Below are 20723 nucleotides of genomic sequence, written 5' to 3' on the forward strand. Positions count from 1 at the left end.
CATTTTTAAGAGTTGAAAAGTGCTAACCACTTTACACCTGAGAAATAGGAATTGCCTATTCCTGTCCTCAAACTCATAAAGTGTCATTAGAGGACTCAAACAGTACATGATGATACAGGGTTAGATGCTTTCTGTGAATGTTTTGGAAGACACATGTTCTTTTTCCTCTTCAAGCATAGTGGATGAGACAGTGTTAGATTAGCATGTATATACAGGCCTCAGATAAGGCGCAGGGAGTTGTCATTACTGGGAAGAATAGAATGCTGCTGGTGCTGCTGCTTGCCTGTTTTATGTAATAGTCAATCCAGTAATTGCTTTCTGAGGTATGTTTCTGCCAAGTTATCCTCCTGTGACAAGGTTGTTTTGAAACACTTATTAGGGTTTTATGTGTATGCTTTAAGGCTTTGAGTAGCTTGGCTGTGCTGGCTGGTGCTGTGCATGGCTGTGAGGCAGTAGTTCCGTAGATACACATTGACATCAGGGATCAGGTAGCAATTTAGTTTTGAGGTTATCACTATATATTTGAATCCAACATTTATATCCCAGAGTGGCAGTTGAGCAATCACTATTTAATCCTGAGGCTTGTAAGTGACTGACTACTCAGATGGTTTTATGCAATGTTCGGAATTGGAGCGTTAAGCAAGAATACGGTTTCTTGTGATTTCTGCCTACCCCTTCTCTGTTTGCATAATTGTATACTTCCTCTTGTACTGCTAAAGCTTCCTCTTCTTCATGCTTTAGTCCTATTTATGTCTGTGCAGTGGCTTGAAAGATGTTAAATTTTTCGGAACTGAAAGTAACTTCTTAATTGGGATATCCACTTCTTTCGTTGCTACAAACTAAACATCCTAAAAGTTAAAGATAATTTTCAAGAAAAACTTCTGTGGTGTGCTTCACTTAAAATGTTTTCTGAATGTCATTTAACCTAGCTGGTTAAACCAGAGTGAAAGGAGTTGTTCAATCACCTCTCTGATTTATGATTTCCCCTCCCTTTTTGACAATATTTTAGGAAATTGTCACCAGCTTTCCATCAGGCACTACTGTCGTTTTGTCGGATGTCAGCAGACAGTCGTTTGGGATCAGAGGTAAATTTCCCAGTTGACATAAACTGGAAGATGCATTGTTCTGCATGGCAGCAATAGTTAAGCAGTAATTGCTTTGAAACAGGATCTGTTAACATAGATGGAGAGATCTATTAACATAGATGGAGAGATTAGTTTATGTGCATGAAACTTAAGAAATAAGGATATGTTTTTGGATTTTAGATTAAACATGAAACCTAGTGATGTGTAATTACTGGGAAGCTTTGAGTATGTATGAGTGGTTTCATGCTTTTGTTGGTACTGCCAGGTCAAACTTGTGGCTTAATGTGTGTAAAATAAGTATTTTCTTGTAAGTGATCAGCCTGCTGCAATTCCTATTACTCTTTTGAAATGTTGTTTTTCTATTCCTGTGCTTCATTTAAAACAACACAAAAAACAACTTGGTTTTCTAGGTATCTCGGATTGCAGACAGTGAAAAAAGTGTCATGTTAATGTTGGGACGCTGCCTGCCTCATATTGTTCCTAATGTGCTGCTTGCAAAGCGAGAGGTGAGGAACCCTGAAATTTTACTTCTTGTTTTTACCCATATGTTTTCTCATTCATTTTGAAGATCTTGTGTCTAATTTCATGAACTCTGTTACTTGCAATCATATTCTTACTTTTGTGCATGCATCTCTGCTCCTAGAGAATGGTTTTACATCTCTGTCAGGTGAGTTCAGTTAAACCTGCATGGTATCCTAATATTTTCTTCCTTTGCTTAAGGCACCCATTAGCATTCAGCAAGCCTGTTACTGTAGGTCCATCTTTTTGTGGTTGCACAAGAGATTTTGTTAGAGACAGCCATGGTTAATGTGTGTTACGAAGAGCAGAGAATATAAGTTTAAACATTAAATTTTGTTTTAAGAAGGATTAATTTACAGGTTCTTTTGCAGCACTAGGCACTTCAACAAAAAAATTATTTTACCATCTGTTTCTAGAAGCCCCACATTCATCAAAAACACCCCTTCATAAGAAAATTAGCCATCTTGCTTACACATTTTCCTTAAATTTGTAACAAAGCTAAGTAAAATTATGAAAATGTATATTCTGATATAAATGAAGATGGTGTATTCGTACTATGTACTGTAGAAAGGGAAGACTGTGACTGAAGATGGGGGAAAAAAGAAAGACTGATTCTGTGTTGCTTTGTTGTCAATATTGCACATTAGCAACTGTGTAAAAATTAAAAATTAGAAAATGTATCAATCAAAAATTCAGCAGCCTCATAGTTGACACTGAAATAAAAGGTTTGAAGTGGCATAGCTTGTTGAGTAAGTTTTAGTCCTTGTTGAAGGGACCTACAGTATGGTAGACTTAGTACTGTGTTTTGCATAAATTCATTTGAAGGCTTTGAAAAATCCTCAAGAAATTTGTACTGATCCAATAATTTAAAATTTTATAGCATGCAAGTAATTATCGTTATGGTGAGTTCAACATGTACCACATTTTGAAAATCTCAAACTTTATAAAAAGGTGGAATTTTTCTGAGGGGCTGGGAGTATGAACTGGGTGTTCTGGAAGTGATTCTGTTAATAGTCTCTCAGAATAATTCTGTAAATGTTTCTGGATCAGTGCTTAATTTCTGTTTTATTCCTTTCCCTCTGCTTGACAGGATGTGGTATTTTGGCTTCTTTTCACAGCTTTGTAGCATAATATATATAATGCATTTAGTATTTTTGTGACCTTTTAGGCTACCAAAAGTATTTCCTACTTAATTTATTTTACAGTTGAAGTTGCGTTTGATTACATGTATTTTTGCCTTAAACGAATCATCTGTTTCAATTTGACTGAAAAAGCCACAAGTGAGAATTGTGTAACTGGATTTCATGGGATGCTTTTAATGTTTTGAGAATTGAAATTTGCTTTAAAAATAACTTTCTCAGTTACCCATCCATTGCTATAACTATCGTAATGTTCTTTCAGATGTAGTTGTGGAATTTGAAGGAAAACTCGGGTAAACCATCTGTTAATATTTATTAATATCCTTATTACAAAAGCTAGCCTAAGAGCTTGTCTCTTCCAAAACCAACCTTATTGTGAAAGAGTCTTGGCACAATTTTGCAGAGAAGTTATGTAAAAATACAACAAACGATCACTGACTTGAGAAAGATACCTAACAGGTTCACTGTATAATGCAAAGTGATAGCCCATCTGCTCTGAAAAGATACTGTGGTAGTATTTAAGATTGTACACTGTCAGTGTTAGACATGAGAATTAAACACAGTTTTGTGATGACTCCCTGAAGTACCTGTCTTTGTTCTTTAAGTATTCATTGTGTTGAAATTAGTTGCAAAATCTTAAGCTGAAATCTATACTTGTGCTATACATTTTCAATTTGGAGAAACTGGGCTTGTGGAGGTTGACGCTCTCTCAGTAGGTATTGTCTTTTACCAGAGATTCAGAAGCCATTTCAGCAATGCTTTTAACCTGCTTAAGGTTAATAACAGCCTGCCTGATTTGATTATAAGTGGTCTGGTAAATATTACAGTTGATACCTGAGTGATTCGGTTACTGTCAGAATTACTAATGCATCTCTGAAATTCTCCGTTATTTTTATGTATTGCTGCAGCTTTCATTGTACTTCAGTGTCTGTAGTTTAGGTTCCAGTGGAAGATAACAAAGAAGGAAAACCACAGTATTGAATAGGGCAGCTGAGGAGATCATTTTAGTAGTTTCTGGCAGGGCAGTTCAATTGGGTCAAATCGATAATGCCTAATATAGGATAATTGCCTGAAAGCAATTTGTAGTCATTCAAATTCCAGTTATCAACATATAAATAGAATTTTGGTTTTGTCTAAGTGTCTGGATTATTCTAACTGCTTGAGAATGTGTGTGTCAGTGTTTAGATTGGTATGTGAATATACTCGCAAACAAAGGAGATACTGCAAGCCAAATAGCAACTGGAATGAACAGTAAGAAAATGCTAAAAACTTACTATGACTCTTCAAAAAGAAAAACAAACCAACACCCATTTGGTTGTGTGTGCAGTCTGTGATAACACTTCCTGCATATGAGCAGCTTGATCATAGAATTTCTTCTACATTGGAATCTGGATCCTCATTTGTGTTTTTACCACTTAAAACACATTTAAGATTTAAAAAATAAAATCAGCCACCTTCCATTTCTCAAGATGTATACCATAAAATGATTCCTTTAAAACTAAACTCTAATTAGAGGAAATCAGTCTTTTAAAATTTTAGCAATACTGATTTCTCACCTTGTATAAGATGTAAAAAACTAATATCTTTTTTGGCAGGTAACAAAGTAATGTTTGTATGTACAATTTCCACACTCTGCAGTATGTAGTCTTTTAGCAGAGTTTGGGCTAGAGTGAACTTGCTGGTTTAATATCAAGTTTTTGTTACTCTTTATCAAGAAACACTTTTCCTTGCCTTTCATCCCACCTTTTATTCCAAAGTTAGTTTCTGTAACTTTCATTTGTGTTATGCAAACTTAGCAAAATCACAACAGTAATGGTTTACTAAATTACACCACTGATTTATATATATATATATATACACACACACACTGAGAAACTGTAACTTACATAGAGCTCAAAATGTTAAGAATAGAGGTTTGCTTTTATTTCTATTTAAAGCTGAAGCAAAGAATGCTGAATCTACAAACTCTGAATGGGTGGCATTCTTGACAGCAAGCAATGCTGTAGATTTAAACTTGTTCATGTTAACGTGTACTATTTATACATAGACATCACTGAGGCACTTTTGTTCTCTGACATTTTTCATAGGTAGCTATTTCTTAAAGCATGGTACAGCTGAATATCTAACTGCAGATTTTCATCTCGGTCTTATACTTTAAAAGCCATAAAATACTGGCTTTGTTAAAAAATGTAGAAGAATGCTGCATCAGAGCTTGGCATTGGCTGTTTCCAGTGGCTGTGTCAAGCAGATGTCATTCTGGTTGTGTATGGATAAAGGTCTACAAGTTTGAGTTTCTGGGCATGAAAATTGTCAGCCATCAGTATCTTCTAAATGACTGTTTCTATTTCACAGAATAGGAGAGAATGGAAAAACTTAAATGAACAATTAAAATACTTTGTGTTGCTCTGTAAAACTTAGGTTGTGGTAGGCTTCTGTAGATTGTGTTTCTGAAAAACAGGGATAGTGTTGACCACAGCAGGTTTGCTGGTTCTCTTTCTCATGTAGTTGGGTTGTTGGTTTTGGCTCAGGGGGCTTTTTTTCTGGGGGGGAGGAGGGGTAGAGGTGCCCCAGGCACACAAAACAATGGCATAACCATTTTTTAATTTAGGTCCTTTAGTTCCCTTCTCTGGATGTGAGGGGCTAATGTAATTTTCTTAGAATGAAATAGCTTAACTTCATAGAGTATCCTTTCCATTTCTAGCCTGAAAGCTGACTTCGACACCATGTCTTTAAGCATAATATGATTTATAGATGCAAGGAGTTTAATGTTTAAATTGTATTGCCAATTGTTACTAGTTTTATCACAGTGCTGTTATAGGGAGCTTTCCAAATAAATAGTAGATACAAACAAAGAAGTACAGGTTTTTTTTCCGCACCAATATCTACATTGATTCTTATGTAAAATCACGCCTTTGGGGATCAATGAAAGGCTTAATTGGATCCTGGAATAGTAGGCTGATCCTATGAAATGTAATTAGAGTTGTAATCTTAATATGATTGAGTAGCACAAAGTTCTGAGTCATGTTAATCTTGCGATTAAATACTTTTTTCATTTTAGAATTAAAAGGATGAATTCTAAACTTCAGATACATTCTCGCACAAGATACTCCATATCAGTAATGTGTTAATACCTGCAGCTATTTCAGTTGCTGCAGATTATTTATTTAATTTACTTGTTGTCAGAAGCTATGTTACAGAATAATTTTTACATGGAGAACATTAAAAGGGCATGCGTTTACAAAATCAATCATAACTGTGTCCTAGTTTATATATTAAATTGTCACCCATTTGCCATATTTGAAATAAAGATTAATATTTGAAATAATGATAAAGATGGCTATCTTAAGCTATTGAAGTAACCATTACAAAGCCACCTTTTGACCATAATGAATAGCTGCTCATTTACATATGCCCATGTAAATACTGTCTTTATTGAGAATTGAATCAACTCAAATAATGAATCCTTTTCAAAGGTAACAGAACATGTTTTTTTTTTTTTTTTAAGTTAGGGAGAAGTTGTTCAAAGGTACTATGGTGGAAAAAAAATTGTCTCTTTTGGAGAGACATAGGTGGACATTTGCACAGAAGTAGAACAGATGGGCCATTTAAGTTCTATGCAATACATTAGGTCAGCTTTGTAGTATCAGTTTTCTGAGGGAAGTGGTAGTATTACCATCCCTGGAAGTGTTCAGAAACCATGTAGATGAGGCCTTCAGTGATATGGTTTAGTGGTGGACTTTGCAATCCTGGGGTAATGGTTGGACTTGGTGATCTTAAAGGTCTTTTCCAGCCTAGTTGATTCTATGATTGTCCATTGCTCACCTCTATGTAGCTTATGTCACAGTATAAACAAATTTCTTCTCCCAGTTCTACATCTGGGCAGCTCACAGATATAAACTACCTTAGATACTAATTTGCCTTATCAGTGGCAGAGGTGAGACCTCTGACACACAGTGCTTTATTTAATCAAGTTGCAAATGCAAATGAGGTTACAGTGGCAGTCTGGTTGGCATCTAGTGGGAAAACAGTGTTGCAGTTCTGAAAGTCACTCCTCCTGGTAGTGTCGACTAACATCAGCATGAACTAATCAGTTTTCCTAAGTAAGAAACAAAAGGGGAAAAGTGGTACAGAACGTTTAGGAAGGATTCAAATTAAATGGAGGGTTGTTGGCTTTTTAAAAACTTAGCATTCTTGCTTTACGATTGTCAGCAGAAGTGGTATTCCTTCCCAAGGAAGGCAGTGTTTCAAATATCACTGGAAGTTCTCTTCTTGATAATTAATAATTACATACAGTCTCCATAACAATGTTATTTACTTTCCTCTTGAATTTAAATAGCCAAATGCTAATATTATTGTGTCTTATTGGAAAACTACCACTTCCTACAGCACTTTTCTGCTGGTTTTGAGAATTGAAAAAAATCTGAGGTTTATTGAACAAGTTACACCTAAGGCATGGTAAGAGGAAAGAATGAGCTCGAACCTGCCTGTAGGTTGTTTTTTTTGGTTCTTAATAATCCTGAACATCCCAAGAAAAGTCTGTCCGCTTTTACACCTTTAAGAGACTTCAGTTGACTTGTTTTCTCCATCTCTGAGATCAGTATAATCGTTCTTGTCCCACAGAAAGTCCCTTTTCCCTCCACTTTTACCTTCCTGTCCATTAAGTCTATAGGGAGTGCATAAAACACTGTTAAGACTTCTCACTGTTTCTCCACTCCCCTTAATAGAAGGAACTGTAGAAGCACTGATGCAGCGATGCAGAGAACATTCACTTCTCCCATAGTATGCATGAAAGAATGTGACCAATGGAGAAGAAAATACAGCTAATTCCATCAGCTATAATAACCAGCTTTCTGCAAGGTAAAGAACCAGCCTTGTATATGCCCCCTGTCAATTGTGTTAGGTTATTCATTAGCCTTTCACACACAAGGCAGTAGTACTGAGGTGAATATTCAGAGGTGTTTTCCTTTCATTAAGACTCAGCTGGGAAAAGACAACTTTAACTTCCTTCAATTTGAAAGGCACTGTTTCAAAAATCTAGTAGTAATTCTGAGTAAGCTGTTATGATTTCTGACTAGGTACTCAAGCATACTGGGAAAATGAAGTCAGTGTGATGGTTTCAACAGATGAAACAAAAAACCCAGACCATAAAAAATAGACATGTCCAATTTCATGGGGTAATTCTTTTTTATTTTAAGCTCTTTGTAAGAATAATTGCAAGAGCAGTTGGATAATGCAAACTTAATGGAGATTTCAGAAAGATAGATCTCAAAATACTGAGAAATAGATAAATCCAAACTGTTGAAATTTATTGATTATTTTTCCTTCTGTACTTTCAGATTTTTTAAGTGGTAGTTAGGGTTTTTCCACATTCATTCCTCCATCTCATCATAAATTCCTAATCTGTATCATAATTGGGTTAAATATTGCCAAGATATCTCCCAGAATGTTAAAATGCACATTAGGATGTACAGGGGAGAAAAATAGTGTGCTGAGTAGAATCCTTGTAAAATGAAAACATAAAGCTTATCAGGAGTTGGCTAGCTTAGGCACTGCTCTAAAATAGAGTGTTGTTCTATATTTAACATAAATAGCACTTGCTGTTTAGGAAATTACAGGTTGAGCAGTGAGGGTGTCTTTAATGCTGTTTTCACATGTCCACCTCGTTTCATAGGCCTACTGTCAAGAACATCATGAATAGGTCACTTTGAATACCTGCAAGAAGAAATTGTCACCTCCCTGCAAAGTTATTACAAATAATTACAGGTTTTTCCAGGTTCCATATGATCTTTCCTAGTAACTTCAGGAGTGTTTCCCACTTTCATCTACTTGATTGTCACAGTTTATTAATTCACAAAAAGCTTGCCACATGTGCAGGTGGGAGAGGAAGTCTCCGAATTACTTGCCCATGTTTTGTTTGCAGACACCTAGATTTGTCTTGTTCTTTCCTCCTAACCTCCCAGTGTGACATTTCTGTCCCTAAAATATTTAACTGAATTCGGAAACTACACAATTTCTAAGCAAAGGCTCACCTCAAAAAAAGTTGAGGAAAGGGACTTCCAGTTAATGTTCCAGAAACATTTGTTTCTGCTGGGAATGAATACCATGAGCTTTGAAGGTGTGTTTAGAAAGGAGAGGAGGTCTTCATCATTGTGAACAGCCTCGTATTTTCTTTCAGTTAATGTTTTACATAGTAGTTTCCTGGTAGTTTGTTCCTTCAGGGAATTGAATTGCTCTAAAAAAAAAAAAAAGGCACAAAACCAACAACAGCAGATCTTTAAATAAAATCACATTGTTCTGAGTCAACATAAAATAGAGGATATTTAATGCCACCTTTACCAGTGTATGTTTCTCAGTGCTTATTCAAACTTGTGCACAAAACTGTGTACATGCTTAATTAGAAATTTTAATCTTTAACTCCATGCTATCACAAGTAGCTTTTTCCATAGGAACTTTATTCCATAGATATATGTGAAGCTTGCTTTAGTTCAGTAGGTAGTGAAGACAATTTAAACCATGATTATTCTCTAATTCTGGTTACAGGTGACCTGCATTTGTTAATTGTGATCTTTGCAGAGCTTTTCTTTTATGTGCTGGTTCTCCCCTCGTCTTTCCTAGCAGGAAAATAATTCTAACTTTTGTAGACCTTCACTTTTTTCAGGTCACTTAATAAGAGATCAAGACTCTAAAAACACCTTCTCTTAATGTTCTGATACTATGTGTCTACATTTATCTTCTTAGTTTCTTTTGCCATTAATGAATATATGCCCAAAGCGTTTTTACTTTGTTTGGTTCTCCCCTACCCACAATTTTTTAGGAATTGATCCCACTCATACTGTGTACAGCCTGCCTCCATCCTGAACCCAAAGAGAGAGATCAGCTTCTACACATACTGTTCAATTTGATCAAACGACCAGATGATGAGCAAAGGTGTGTTTGCGTTTGTGTGTTGCGGGATAAGAAGGAACTTGTTTTTCTTTGTCAAAGGAGCAGAACTAATAGGAACTGGATATTATTGGGCAATTTTAACCAAGTTTCACTTAAGCTGATATTTTGCTGGTACAGTGTTGACAAATTTATGTGGACTTCAGGACTTACCATTTCTATGACCTGTTACCGAAATGTAAGAATGCTCTTGCTAAGCTGCAGTGTAACATTTCAGTTCCTTTTTTTGTTTAAACTGAAATGCTTTGTTAAAATGAGCTTTAAGATCATAAGTTTTAGCAATGGTTGATATAGAAATCAAAACAGCTTCTCTTAACTATGATATTCAGTTGGGGGAAATAGCATGAGAAAGTAGTATTCTTTCGTCTTGTGGTTCACTGCTATGCTGGCAATAAAAAATCAGAAGGCTGAAGCAGTGGTTTAGTTCTGACAAGTGTTAAGAGCTTTGTTTTGTTTTAGTTAAGACTTTGAAACAAAGTATATTTTTTGTTTTATAAATATAGTTCCTCCTTAGTACTCAGGAAATCTAACATCTTTGTACTGACTTGATAAGTGTATCCTTAAGGTTGAAAGACAGTAAGTACCCTAGCTGGTATGTTTCCTTCTCTAACTATGGAAGGATTTTTCATATTTGATCTAAGGTTCTTCCATTATTTTCATTAGAGGTGTTTTGCAAGCATCTGTATCTATTGTTGCTCTGTTCTGTCTTCAGACAGAACAATCATTGTGGAAGAGGTTGGAAGCATTTCTTTTGAAGATTTTCTGAAGTGTTCTGGTGTCATTCTATTGTATCTACATCCATCAATTGTGTTCCCATTGTAAAGTTTAGAGATGAGGTACAATTGAAAGACATGGCTCTGGAGACAAAAAAATGCATAGATAAAGACAGCTTGTTAGCACAGTGGCGCCATGTATACTGGAATTACAGAAAGATAATAGTCCTCGTTTTACTTCATACTCATTAGAAATCTGCTTCTGAAGCATCTACTATTATCTAAAATGTTTTAAATGTCCCATGCAGATTGAGAAGCTACAATTATTTTGTGGTTGAGGGGAGGAGGAAGTTACATCTGTCCTTGTAGCCTCTTGTAGTTAATTTGTCACAGTATTGGTGGCCTTTCAAGTACTTTTCATATCCCTGTTTAGCTGCAGTTAGGTGTGTCTTTTCCAGCAGCTAATGAAGGAGAAAAGCCAAGCTTATTTTATCTTGAAGTTTCCTTCTTCTTGCTTTGTCGTGACCTAGATTTATATCTAAAAATAACTCATTGTCATCAGAAATTTGAGAAGAATATTCTGCCAAAATCTCCGGGATAGGAGATTTTGCAGGACGACCATTTACACACATAGAAATCAAAATGTGTTTTAAAGGTGACATAACACCTAACTGAAGAATAAGTAAAATTCCATCAAGTAAAATGGATCTTGAATACAAAGTTAGACAGAAAATACGTATTCAGAATTTCAGTTGGGTTTTTTATATATTTTCACGGAAGTCTATTATGCATGATTGCTTTTTATCTAAATAAGTTTAAATAATATTTTAGCAGCCTTGTGTGATATGAAGTAAGCAGAGACATTCAGCTTCAGTCACCAGAATAACGGTATTAATTATTGCATATGTTATTTGTTTACCTTCTGCTATACTGTACAGGCCTATGTGATACATTAAAGTAGCAGTGGATAACAGGTTGACTTTTTTAATTTGTTAAATGTGAGAGACTGAAATATGACATTGCAATTCTAATAATGAACCCATTAAAGTAAGTATTTTACTTTAAATATATAACTTTGTAAACTATATGAACAATTATGTGGAAAGCCTATATTATAGTTCTTGCCCATGGGAGGCTTTTTGATGCACGCAGATACAGCAAAGGAACAAATACATGTTAGCTTTACTTAAACATCTTTTGGAACAATTATGTTGGGTTTGGACACTAAGAAGCTATGAAACAGTCCAATTAATGTTAAAAGTCTTTTAGGACAAGGTTAAAACGTAGTTCTGTTTGTTGAATAATCTTCAACATTTCCAAGTAATGTACCCTGAAGCAGCACTCTTGATGAAAAGAAGCTAAAACGTGTTCAGCTTAGTGTATCTAGTATGAGTTTTCATCAGTCGTATGATGTCGCCTCCTTTAGAACACTCATAACTTGCTGACTTAAGGAAAACTCTAGTAAGTTTTTAATTTAATCTTTAGGGGTGGCAAAAGAATCTTGAACTGTGTAATGGAAGATCTGAATTGCCTGCAGTTAATTTCTAAAACCTCTAGAGTTTAGGAGTGTTAAATTATATCTGTTCTACTCTGACTTCTGCCTTCTTCCTGTAGTCTGAGTCTTGATTTTGCTTCAGTTTCTGTAGTGATGAAGCAAACTATTCTGCTAAATCATACTGATTTACTTTATGTTCTTGCCTAGGTGATCATAAATGCATATCCTGGTGAGAGCTTTTTGAGAAAAGCATTCCTAGCATCTTGTTAACAAACGAGGTCATTATGGCAGTAAAGACAAAAATATTTTTCCCTTGTCCAGCCTAGACTGCAATTTTTGCAACAGCTTAGTGTTAAATGTGTTTTGTTTCAGTGACCTGTGTTGAGATCCTTACAGCCTTCCCTTCCTCTGAAATACCAGCTGTTGCCGTATACTTTCAAGATGGTTACAGTTGCCCAGTTCTGCGATTAGGTGCAGGGTGTAGAATCAAAGGCAGGCATTTGGGTAACTATTTTGTTTGTTGCAGAACTTGAAATTACCACAAGCTTTTGTCTCCATACTGCTATCATGCATCAGCTGTTGATTTCTTGAGTCATATCTAGTCACTGCATTCTTGTTTCCCCCAACCTTTTTACCTTGATCAAAAGTCTAGTTCTTTGCATGTGGTGGAGAGGTGGGGGGGTGAGCAACAAACACAACACCAAAGAGATTGCTCTGACTGTTTGCCTAAAGAATGCTGGAAAAAATGAATCTGTTTTTAATTGACTGTTGCTCTTTGAAAAGGTTCTGAAAGTGATTGAGTTTTTTTTTGTTGTTGTTTTTTTAATGGGTATTATATAACTGTCTAACAACCAGCAGAATCTTTGCCTTTCAACCTTAAGAGCACACTGTTAGCTGCAGTAGATATTTAGGAGCTTAGACATGACACTAAACCAGATGCAAATCCTATCTTACTTTCCACAAAGGAATAATGAAGAAGTTCTCAGTGGTGTCCTAGTCTTACTGTGGAGGTGATAAAAGAGTGTCTTATGTCCATGTGGTATTGTTTGGAACTGGCTAATTAAGTATTTGTGTACACACTGAAAGTAAATAGAACTGGTGCATTGCATGCGAAGTCAAGATCATTCCAATCCCATTAACAGAAGTAGAAGTAAAAACTTAAGTAAAAGTTAAAATACCACAAATTACAGTTAAGTACAATTTTATTAAAAAAATAAAAAAAAATGGTGCCTGTGAAATAAATGGAACAACAGTGATTTCTTGCAAACTTTGAGGAAAGTTAAAAAATGCAAGAATATAAATACAGATAACTTGTGTGATTGTAGATACTATTGTGATTAATTTCTTCCTCTTCATAATGGGCTTCAGAAGGTTTCTGATGAGAGTGGAGTTCGGTATTTTGGGAGAAATGACAGTAACTTACACGTTAGAATGTTATAAAACCATGTCATAAAAAATTTCCTTGTTTTGAACACTTTATTAAATCTCACGAATGCTTCTAAATAAAAGCAGTATGTGTACTTGACTAAAATACTGATAGCATGGTAGTATTAAGTAATTTAGATCCTTTTACTTCATGATGAATCATAATGTTCAGTAATGAAAATTAAATGATAGATTTAGTTAGTTTCCCAATCTCAGACATGAGGAAATCAGATTTCCAAATCTGAGATTCTCAGGGTCTAGTTCATGGAGTTTGGCATCTGCAAGTTTCTGGAAAAGGTATATTAAGTAGAAAGAAAGATAAAATCATAGAATAGTTTGGGTTGGAAGGGACCTTGATCATCTAGTCCAAACCCCCTTCCAATGAGCAGGGGCAATCATGGCTTTTAGTTCAAGATTTAGCCTTTAAGTCAGTGTGTATGGTGTGAAATTTTGACTGTAGACAATTACCTGTTGCCTGACAGCATCTACTTTTCCTAGTTTACAGAATATATTCTATATTATAGAACTTCATGAACAGATTAAAGCTTTAAATTTATTTTTTCAGGCAGATGATACTGACTGGGTGTGTGGCATTTGCCCGACACGTTGGACCAACACGTGTAGAAGCTGAGCTTTTACCACAGTGTTGGGAACAGGTAACTGACTATTTTGTGCTTTACACTAAAAATTTAGTTATAAAAGTTGAGTTTTACTTGTTTGAGGGTGGCTTGTTTTGGTTTTCAACAAATGGCAGTTCAGAGTATTCTACAGAAAGTTATTTGGACGTTATTTCTCCTCATTATACATATGCTTTTATATAACATGAAAATTAACTCAAAAGCAGAAAATGTATGAAGATTCTAGTTACCTGCACATGTTTGTTGTATTGAAATGTAGATATGCACATGTTCATCATTGTTGCCTAACCTGTTGCCAGGTAGGTGCCTTTATAGTTTGTACTGTAATTTCCAGACTGTTGAAAATCTATTTTCATTTGAAGATTTCATTTGCTGATTTTTATATTGTATTATGTCCCTGGAGCACTGTCCACATTTCAGCTAGTTTAAATTCTTACACACAAAATTAAAGATCAGAGTAGTCAGAAATAGGTCCCCTGTAGATGGGCATGATTTTACACCTGTAAGATCAGAATGAAGTTTACATGTGACTTCTAGAGTCACAGTGACATTTTTCACAGATATTCTAAGTTAATAGGAATAACTGACCAACCAAACTGAAATGCTCTTGCTACTCTTTCATCTGAGGCATAAGAAAAGAACAACATGAGTTGAGGTGAAAATGCATGTTATTTTCCTAGCATAAGAAAGAAAAGCGAGTTCATCATTGCCTAAAACACAGTGAATATGACAGAGTGATATGGTTTTGCTTTGATGGTACAGTCTTTCTGGCCTAATAATTCTCTACTGTTTCTTGCATAACACAGCCATCTGTGTTTCTCAATAAAGTCCAAACTTAAATAGTATTAATGCTTTCTGACAATAGAAATACTTAGTATGTGTGTGCCTGGTGTATCTGTAGATTAAAAGAAGTCCTCACGTCAATAGCAGTTGAACACAAAATAATCACTTTTTTCTTAGGCCTTCTCATGAAATTTGAGCAGTGCTTAAAAAAGAACAGAACAGTCTCACCTCAGTAAGAGCACATCTTCACCATACCAGTTTCTTGCTAATTGATGCAAAAGAGAAACAAGTCCAACTGTAACAATAGAGTGTATCAGGCTGCCAAGCCATATGTCACCATTCATTTATTTAATGCAGTTTGCCAGACTTTGTTTGCAGGTCATTATTTTATCCAGCAAAATACCAGCTGAATCTCATTGTCATAAGACTGAATTTGTAGAAGGAACTCAAATATACATAATTTTCTACCTTTTCTGAGTAGATGCCTTAATCATGAAAGCGTTCATGCAGTTAGTTTCCAGTGAAAATCTTTTTACAGATGCAAAGGTCTGGACCCTCAGAAGATTGAGCATTTTCATCCACACATTCTGGAATTCAGAGTTATCGGCTAGTCTTTGTAATCTTTCTACCTGCTCTTTGCAGCTAAAATTTGGTAGGTGGCTCATCCGAGTTTAGATCAAGGCTCTCTCAATGCTGAAAGTTCCTTCAGAACTAGTGACCAGTTAATTGGCTTCCAAAATTGCACTACTGCTTCTTAACGACAAAAGGAAGAGAAATGGTAATAAACATTAGTTCTGTTTAGGTTTCCAAAGGCTAATAATCTTCCCTGAACACAAGCCTTGAAGAAACTTGAGTCTTGACACTCCGGCATGTCAGTGTGTCCTCACAGTATCAGAGGTGTTATTTATACTGTCTTACCGGTCCACCTCAACCAGTTAAAACAGGTCTTTGCTCTTTCTATCAGGAAAGCAAAGCACCAAAAGGCAAAGTGTGTCTCTGTTACCAGTAGGGAATTTGCATTTGGGAAGATGGCACATAAGTCAAAGATGCTACAGGTATTAAAGCAGCCTGTTGTGCGCCTTTAATATTTCTCATCTATGAAATCTCCATTCTTCCAAAAAAGGTATTGCAAGTGCCTACTGATGAATGGCAAACGATAATAGACAGGCTCAAAGACTGTTCTCCAATGCCTGAGACTTCAGTCCTGAGGCTTATGATTTTTGCCTTTTAAGTCTCTTTCAAATTATTTTTGCCACATTTTGCTCTTGTGATTTCAGTGATTCCAGATCAGAACAGTGAGAAAGTTAAAGACATTAATACTACATCAGTGGTCAGGTACCATTGCTCATTGTGCCGTGGAAATAAAGTCAAGACAAGAAGTTGTCCAAAGTTGTTTTGTTACTCTATCTTCACCTATAGTTTTTCTTAAGCTGGTAGAATTGAGCAAACCACAGAATGGCTAAGGTTGAAAGGGACCTTTGAACATCTTGCTGTCCAAGTCAACTTAAAACGGTCAACTAAAGCAGGTTGCTCAAGACCAGTCTGGTTTTGAGTATGTCCAAAGATGGAGGCTCCGTAAGATCGCTGGGCAACATGTTCCATTTGGCCAGCCTCCCAGTAAAATAGAAATTCTTGTATTTCATTTCCTCTCGTCCTTTCTTTGGGCACCTCTGTGTTCTTTACATCTCTGCAGATAGGTACAGGTATTAATTTTATACATATAAATAAGATCCCTTTTGAGTTCTCTTTTCTCAAGACCAAACAACCCTAACTCTCTCAGCCTACCCCCCATATGTCATATACACTGTCTCTTAATCATCTTCATGTCTGTCTGCTGGACTTGCACCAAAATGTGTTTCTGTAGCTGGGAAATCCAGAAGTGTACACAGCACTCCAGATGGGGTCCACCAGTGCTGAGTAAAGAGGAATAATCACTTTGCTTACCTGCTGGTGATGTTTATCTTGGTGCTGTCCATTGGTCTTCCTTGCTGCAAGGAGTGCATTGCTAACTCTGCTTGGTATCTGTCAGGCCCTCCAGGTCCTTCTCTCCTAAGCTGCTTTCCAGCCAGTTGGCCCCCAGTCTGTCTTGATGCACAGAAATTTTTTTTTCTGTTGAGGTTCAGGACTTTGCACTTCCCTTTCTTGAATTTCATAAGGGTCGTGACTGCCCATTTCTTCAGCTTGTTGAGGTACCTCTGAAAGGCAGTACACCTGTCTGGGCATATTATCCACTTCTTCCAGTTTTGTCATCGGCATACCTGTTGAGGTACATTCTATCTTGTCATCCAGGTCATTAATAAAGATGTTACACATCTTTGTTGTTGGCTTCAGAATCAACCCTTGGGGGGGTGCACCACTGGGGACTGGCCCCCACCTGCAACTGTTTGAATCTGTGATTAGTTCAGCCAGTTTTCTGTCTCCCTCACTGTCCTTACCTAGTCCAGACCTCATCAATCTCCAAATGAGGATGTTATGGGAAATGGTATCAAGTCTTGCTGAGGTCAGCATAAAAATATTTGCTCCTCACGGTTTGTTCACTGAGCCAGTCATCTTGGAAAGCTATCAGGTTGGTCATGCATGTTTTTTTCTAGATAAATTCATGCTGACTATTCCCAACCAACTTCTTGTCCTTTGTATGTTTGAAAATGCTTTCCAGGATTAATTGTTCCAGCACCTTTCTAGCAACTAATGGCCATAGACTGGCCTGTGTTTCTCTGAATCCTGTCTTGCCCTTCCTGAAGATAGCAATGATGTTTGCTTTTTTCCAGTTCTCAGGAACCTCCCCCATTGCCACAGCATTTTGTTGATTGTCAAGAGTGGTCTTGCAGTGACATCCGCCAGCTTGCTCAGCACTTAAGGTTGCATCTCCATCATGCCCCACAGATCAGTGTACGTCCAATTTGTTTAGATGTTTCCTAATCTGATAATTCTTTGCCAAAGTCAGCCTTCCTTGCTCCAGACTTTCACATGGGGTTTAGGGATCTTGGACTACTGAAGACAAGTCTTCCCAGTAAAGGCTGAGACAAAGAAGGTAGTGAGCACCTTTGTTTTTTCTGTGTTAAGGTGGTTGCCTTATCAAGGCTGTGCACTGCTTAGCAAGAGAGAGAAGTAATCTCACAACACGCATATCCTATTTTATCTGACAGGATCAAACTATTCACATTTCCCTCTTACCATTTTTGTTTTTGTTTTCTTTTTTTTTTTTGTTACAGAATATATTGAAACATGTCACATGTTTCATTGTACAACCATTATGCTGCCTGTTAAAGCTAACTCCATGGGGATGCAAACTTGGTTCCAAAGTGACAATATTAAATTTGTAAGAGTTTTCAAAAAGCTTTTGAGTGGAAAGGGGAGGTAGCATGGGATCAAGAGGTTCTTGGGAATAGGAGCTGTTTTCAGTCACATTTTAGGGGTGTGACGCATTTATGCTGGACTTGGGCAGAACCTCAATAGCGTGCAAGTACTTCTTGGCTTAGTATGTGGGTCATATTTTGACCTCAGTTGCGCAAGATGTAGGCAGCTACACTGCACTGCTTGGCTTAGAACACTAGAGGGCACTTGTGTGATTCCTAGAGGAGTGATGGTCCAGAAGGGCTACGCAACACAAAATACTTCATGATGTGCTAGCTCAGAAGTTACGCATATTCTTTAAAGCAAAGCAGCCCATATGCGGCTTTCTGCCATTCTTTTTACTGCATATACATCCATGCTTCTCCGATTCTTCTCTTACTAGAAACTCTATTTTATAGGACAAGACAAAGTCTTGCCTTTGTGCCTCAATGCAACAATTTGAGGCTGCTTAGTACCCATATACAACTTTTACAGGCATAGTCAGTGTTTATCAAAAAGGTGCAGACATATTTCTCTGTTGCAGTTCATTCTAACCACATTTTAAATGCTAGTTACTGCAAAGCAAATAACCATTCTGTTTCTCTTTACCAGATCAACCACAAATACCCAGAGAGACGGCTACTGGTAGCAGAATCCTGTGGAGCTCTAGCACCTTACCTACCAGTAAGTATCGATACTCCCTCTACATGCTTTGCTAGTGAAAGCAAGGTGATGTTGTGTGATGAAAACATCCTTTATAATTTTAAATATTTCCAAGTGTGTATGTTATGCATAGGCAGTCAGTCTTCTACTTTATATCTCACGTGAGATTCAATAAATCACATTGAGTCACTATAAAGGAATACAGGTCAATCTAGCTATAAAATGTCTTTTAAAACAGGATGTTCTGAAAAAATCATCTTTGTTTCAGTGAAGATTAAAGATAGTTAAGACCAACAGAGGAAATAATCTCTCAAAAAAAATTGGCATTCAGTAGCAGAGTTCTTCAGACAGCATGGAATGTTCCATGAATACTTCTGTCAGTCAGAAACAGCAGCAAAATTAAGTCAGTGGTGAGCTGGAAGCTTCAGAGAAAGGGGAAAATAAGCCACGTTTTAAAAAAAAACAAGCACTTCTCCAATTTACCAGTGCAGTGATTAAAGATTCTGTTTTAAGTCTAGGCCTGTAGTAGTGTTTTGCTCCTAGTTACTTTTGGTTCCATATGAATGAAAGGACCCGAGTTCTGTGCTTAGTAGGACAAAAGGCTTTCTAATGAGTCTACTGACATTTTATATTCATTCATCTTCTGATGTGGCTACTGTGACTGTAGTATTCATAAAGGGATCGATGACTGGAGGAAGGGATTTTATTTGTGAGCACTAATAGATGTGCAAATGATTTTACAAAAATTGATATAAACCCACATTTCTTGTTTCACTGGATTTAACAAGTATGTTTCTTGATTACAAACAGAAAGAAATTCGTAGTTCATTAGTACTTTCCATGCTTCAGCAAATGCTAATGGAAGATAAGGCAGATCTGGTACGAGAAGCTGTGATCAAAAGCCTTGGCATCATTATGGGATATATTGATGATCCAGACAAATATCAACAGGTATAATATGATTTTGATTTGTATGTAGAAAATGTCTTATATTTCATATCTTTCCTAATATTTCAGTAGATGTTGATGTGTATATGAATGCTGATTTTTATTGTATCACCAAGAACAAAAAGAAAACACATACTAACAAGTATCATTACAACCTAAGGTATAAGCATTATACAGAAGCTTCTCTAATAGTTCATAATTTGCTTCAAGAACATACCACTTAATTGCCCACACATGCTATTAGCTGGTTGATATCATCACTTGCTAACAGAGATTTGTCTGCTACAGTAAAGCCTGCTAAGTTGTAATACAACTTATTACTGCCCAATAATGTTTCAGATAAGTGTGAAAACAAAGAACTTTGAATCCTGTCCTTGAGTTTTTGAAGGCAGAGTGATAAAATGTGTTTGTACTGATTCCGGTAAGTTGACTGCAAAGTACTATCAGGATCGTTGAACCACCTACTGTTTACCTTTGTAGATGAGGTGAGAATACATGTTCAAAGGCTTCATGTACTACCTTGTTTTATTTTTATTAGTGTCAAGTTTCAAAAATTGATTATAATCTTTTTTAGCATGCATGTTTTGTGTGAGAAACTTCAATATAAATGTTGGGAAATTAATTACATTCCTTATTGTCTTTTGCCAGGGCTTTGAACTGCTGCTTTCAGCTTTAGGAGACCCTTCAGAACGTGTAGTTAGCGCAACACATCAGGTATTCTTACCTGCTTATGCTGCCTGGACAACAGAACTGGGAAATTTACAATTCCATCTTATACCTACACTGCTTAACAAAATTGAAAAATTGCTCAGGGTATGTGTTCAGCTGTTTCTACATTGGAGAATTTTCTTTGTGTCTTTATTATATAAGCAGGCTTTTTAAAATATACAGAAAAGGTAAGTAATTGCTACCCAAGGCGCGGGGGGGGGGAATTTTCTGGAGGTTCTTGTTGTAACTCTGTAACTATTACTTGTCCTTGGGAAGAAGGGAAATAAACCTAACACCAAAATTGCCCAAACCAAACGTGTTCCTCTTTAAGA

General features: G+C 36.4%; 1 protein-coding gene across 7 annotated transcripts in view; it reads left to right on the top strand.

The window, feature by feature from the left end:
- The window catches only part of RELCH (RAB11 binding and LisH domain, coiled-coil and HEAT repeat containing), a 74639-nt gene that overhangs the window by 31345 nt on the left and 22571 nt on the right, over window positions 1–20723 (top strand). For 6 of the 7 annotated variants that reach the window (XR_009964587.1, XM_062617714.1, XM_062617710.1 and 3 more), the window contains 7 exons: window positions 1010–1085; window positions 1496–1591; window positions 9558–9670; window positions 13884–13974; window positions 18685–18756; window positions 19546–19686; window positions 20332–20496. Coding sequence is in view for 6 of the 7 variants with exons in the window: in XM_062617714.1 (XP_062473698.1) it covers window positions 1010–1085; window positions 1496–1591; window positions 9558–9670; window positions 13884–13974; window positions 18685–18756; window positions 19546–19686; window positions 20332–20496 (754 nt within the window). In the remaining variant the exon portion in view is untranslated. Of the gene's footprint in view, window positions 1–1009; window positions 1086–1495; window positions 1592–9557; window positions 9671–13883; window positions 13975–18684; window positions 18757–19545; window positions 19687–20331; window positions 20497–20723 lie in introns of those variants that run through there. The other variant, XM_062617715.1, reaches the window with a different exon arrangement.

The sequence above is a fragment of the Pezoporus occidentalis genome, unplaced genomic scaffold (assembly GCF_034315485.1).
Source record: "Pezoporus occidentalis ecotype Australia unplaced genomic scaffold, CSIRO_AGI_Poc_V1 ctg2, whole genome shotgun sequence".
NCBI lineage: Eukaryota > Metazoa > Chordata > Aves > Psittaciformes > Psittacidae > Pezoporus > Pezoporus occidentalis.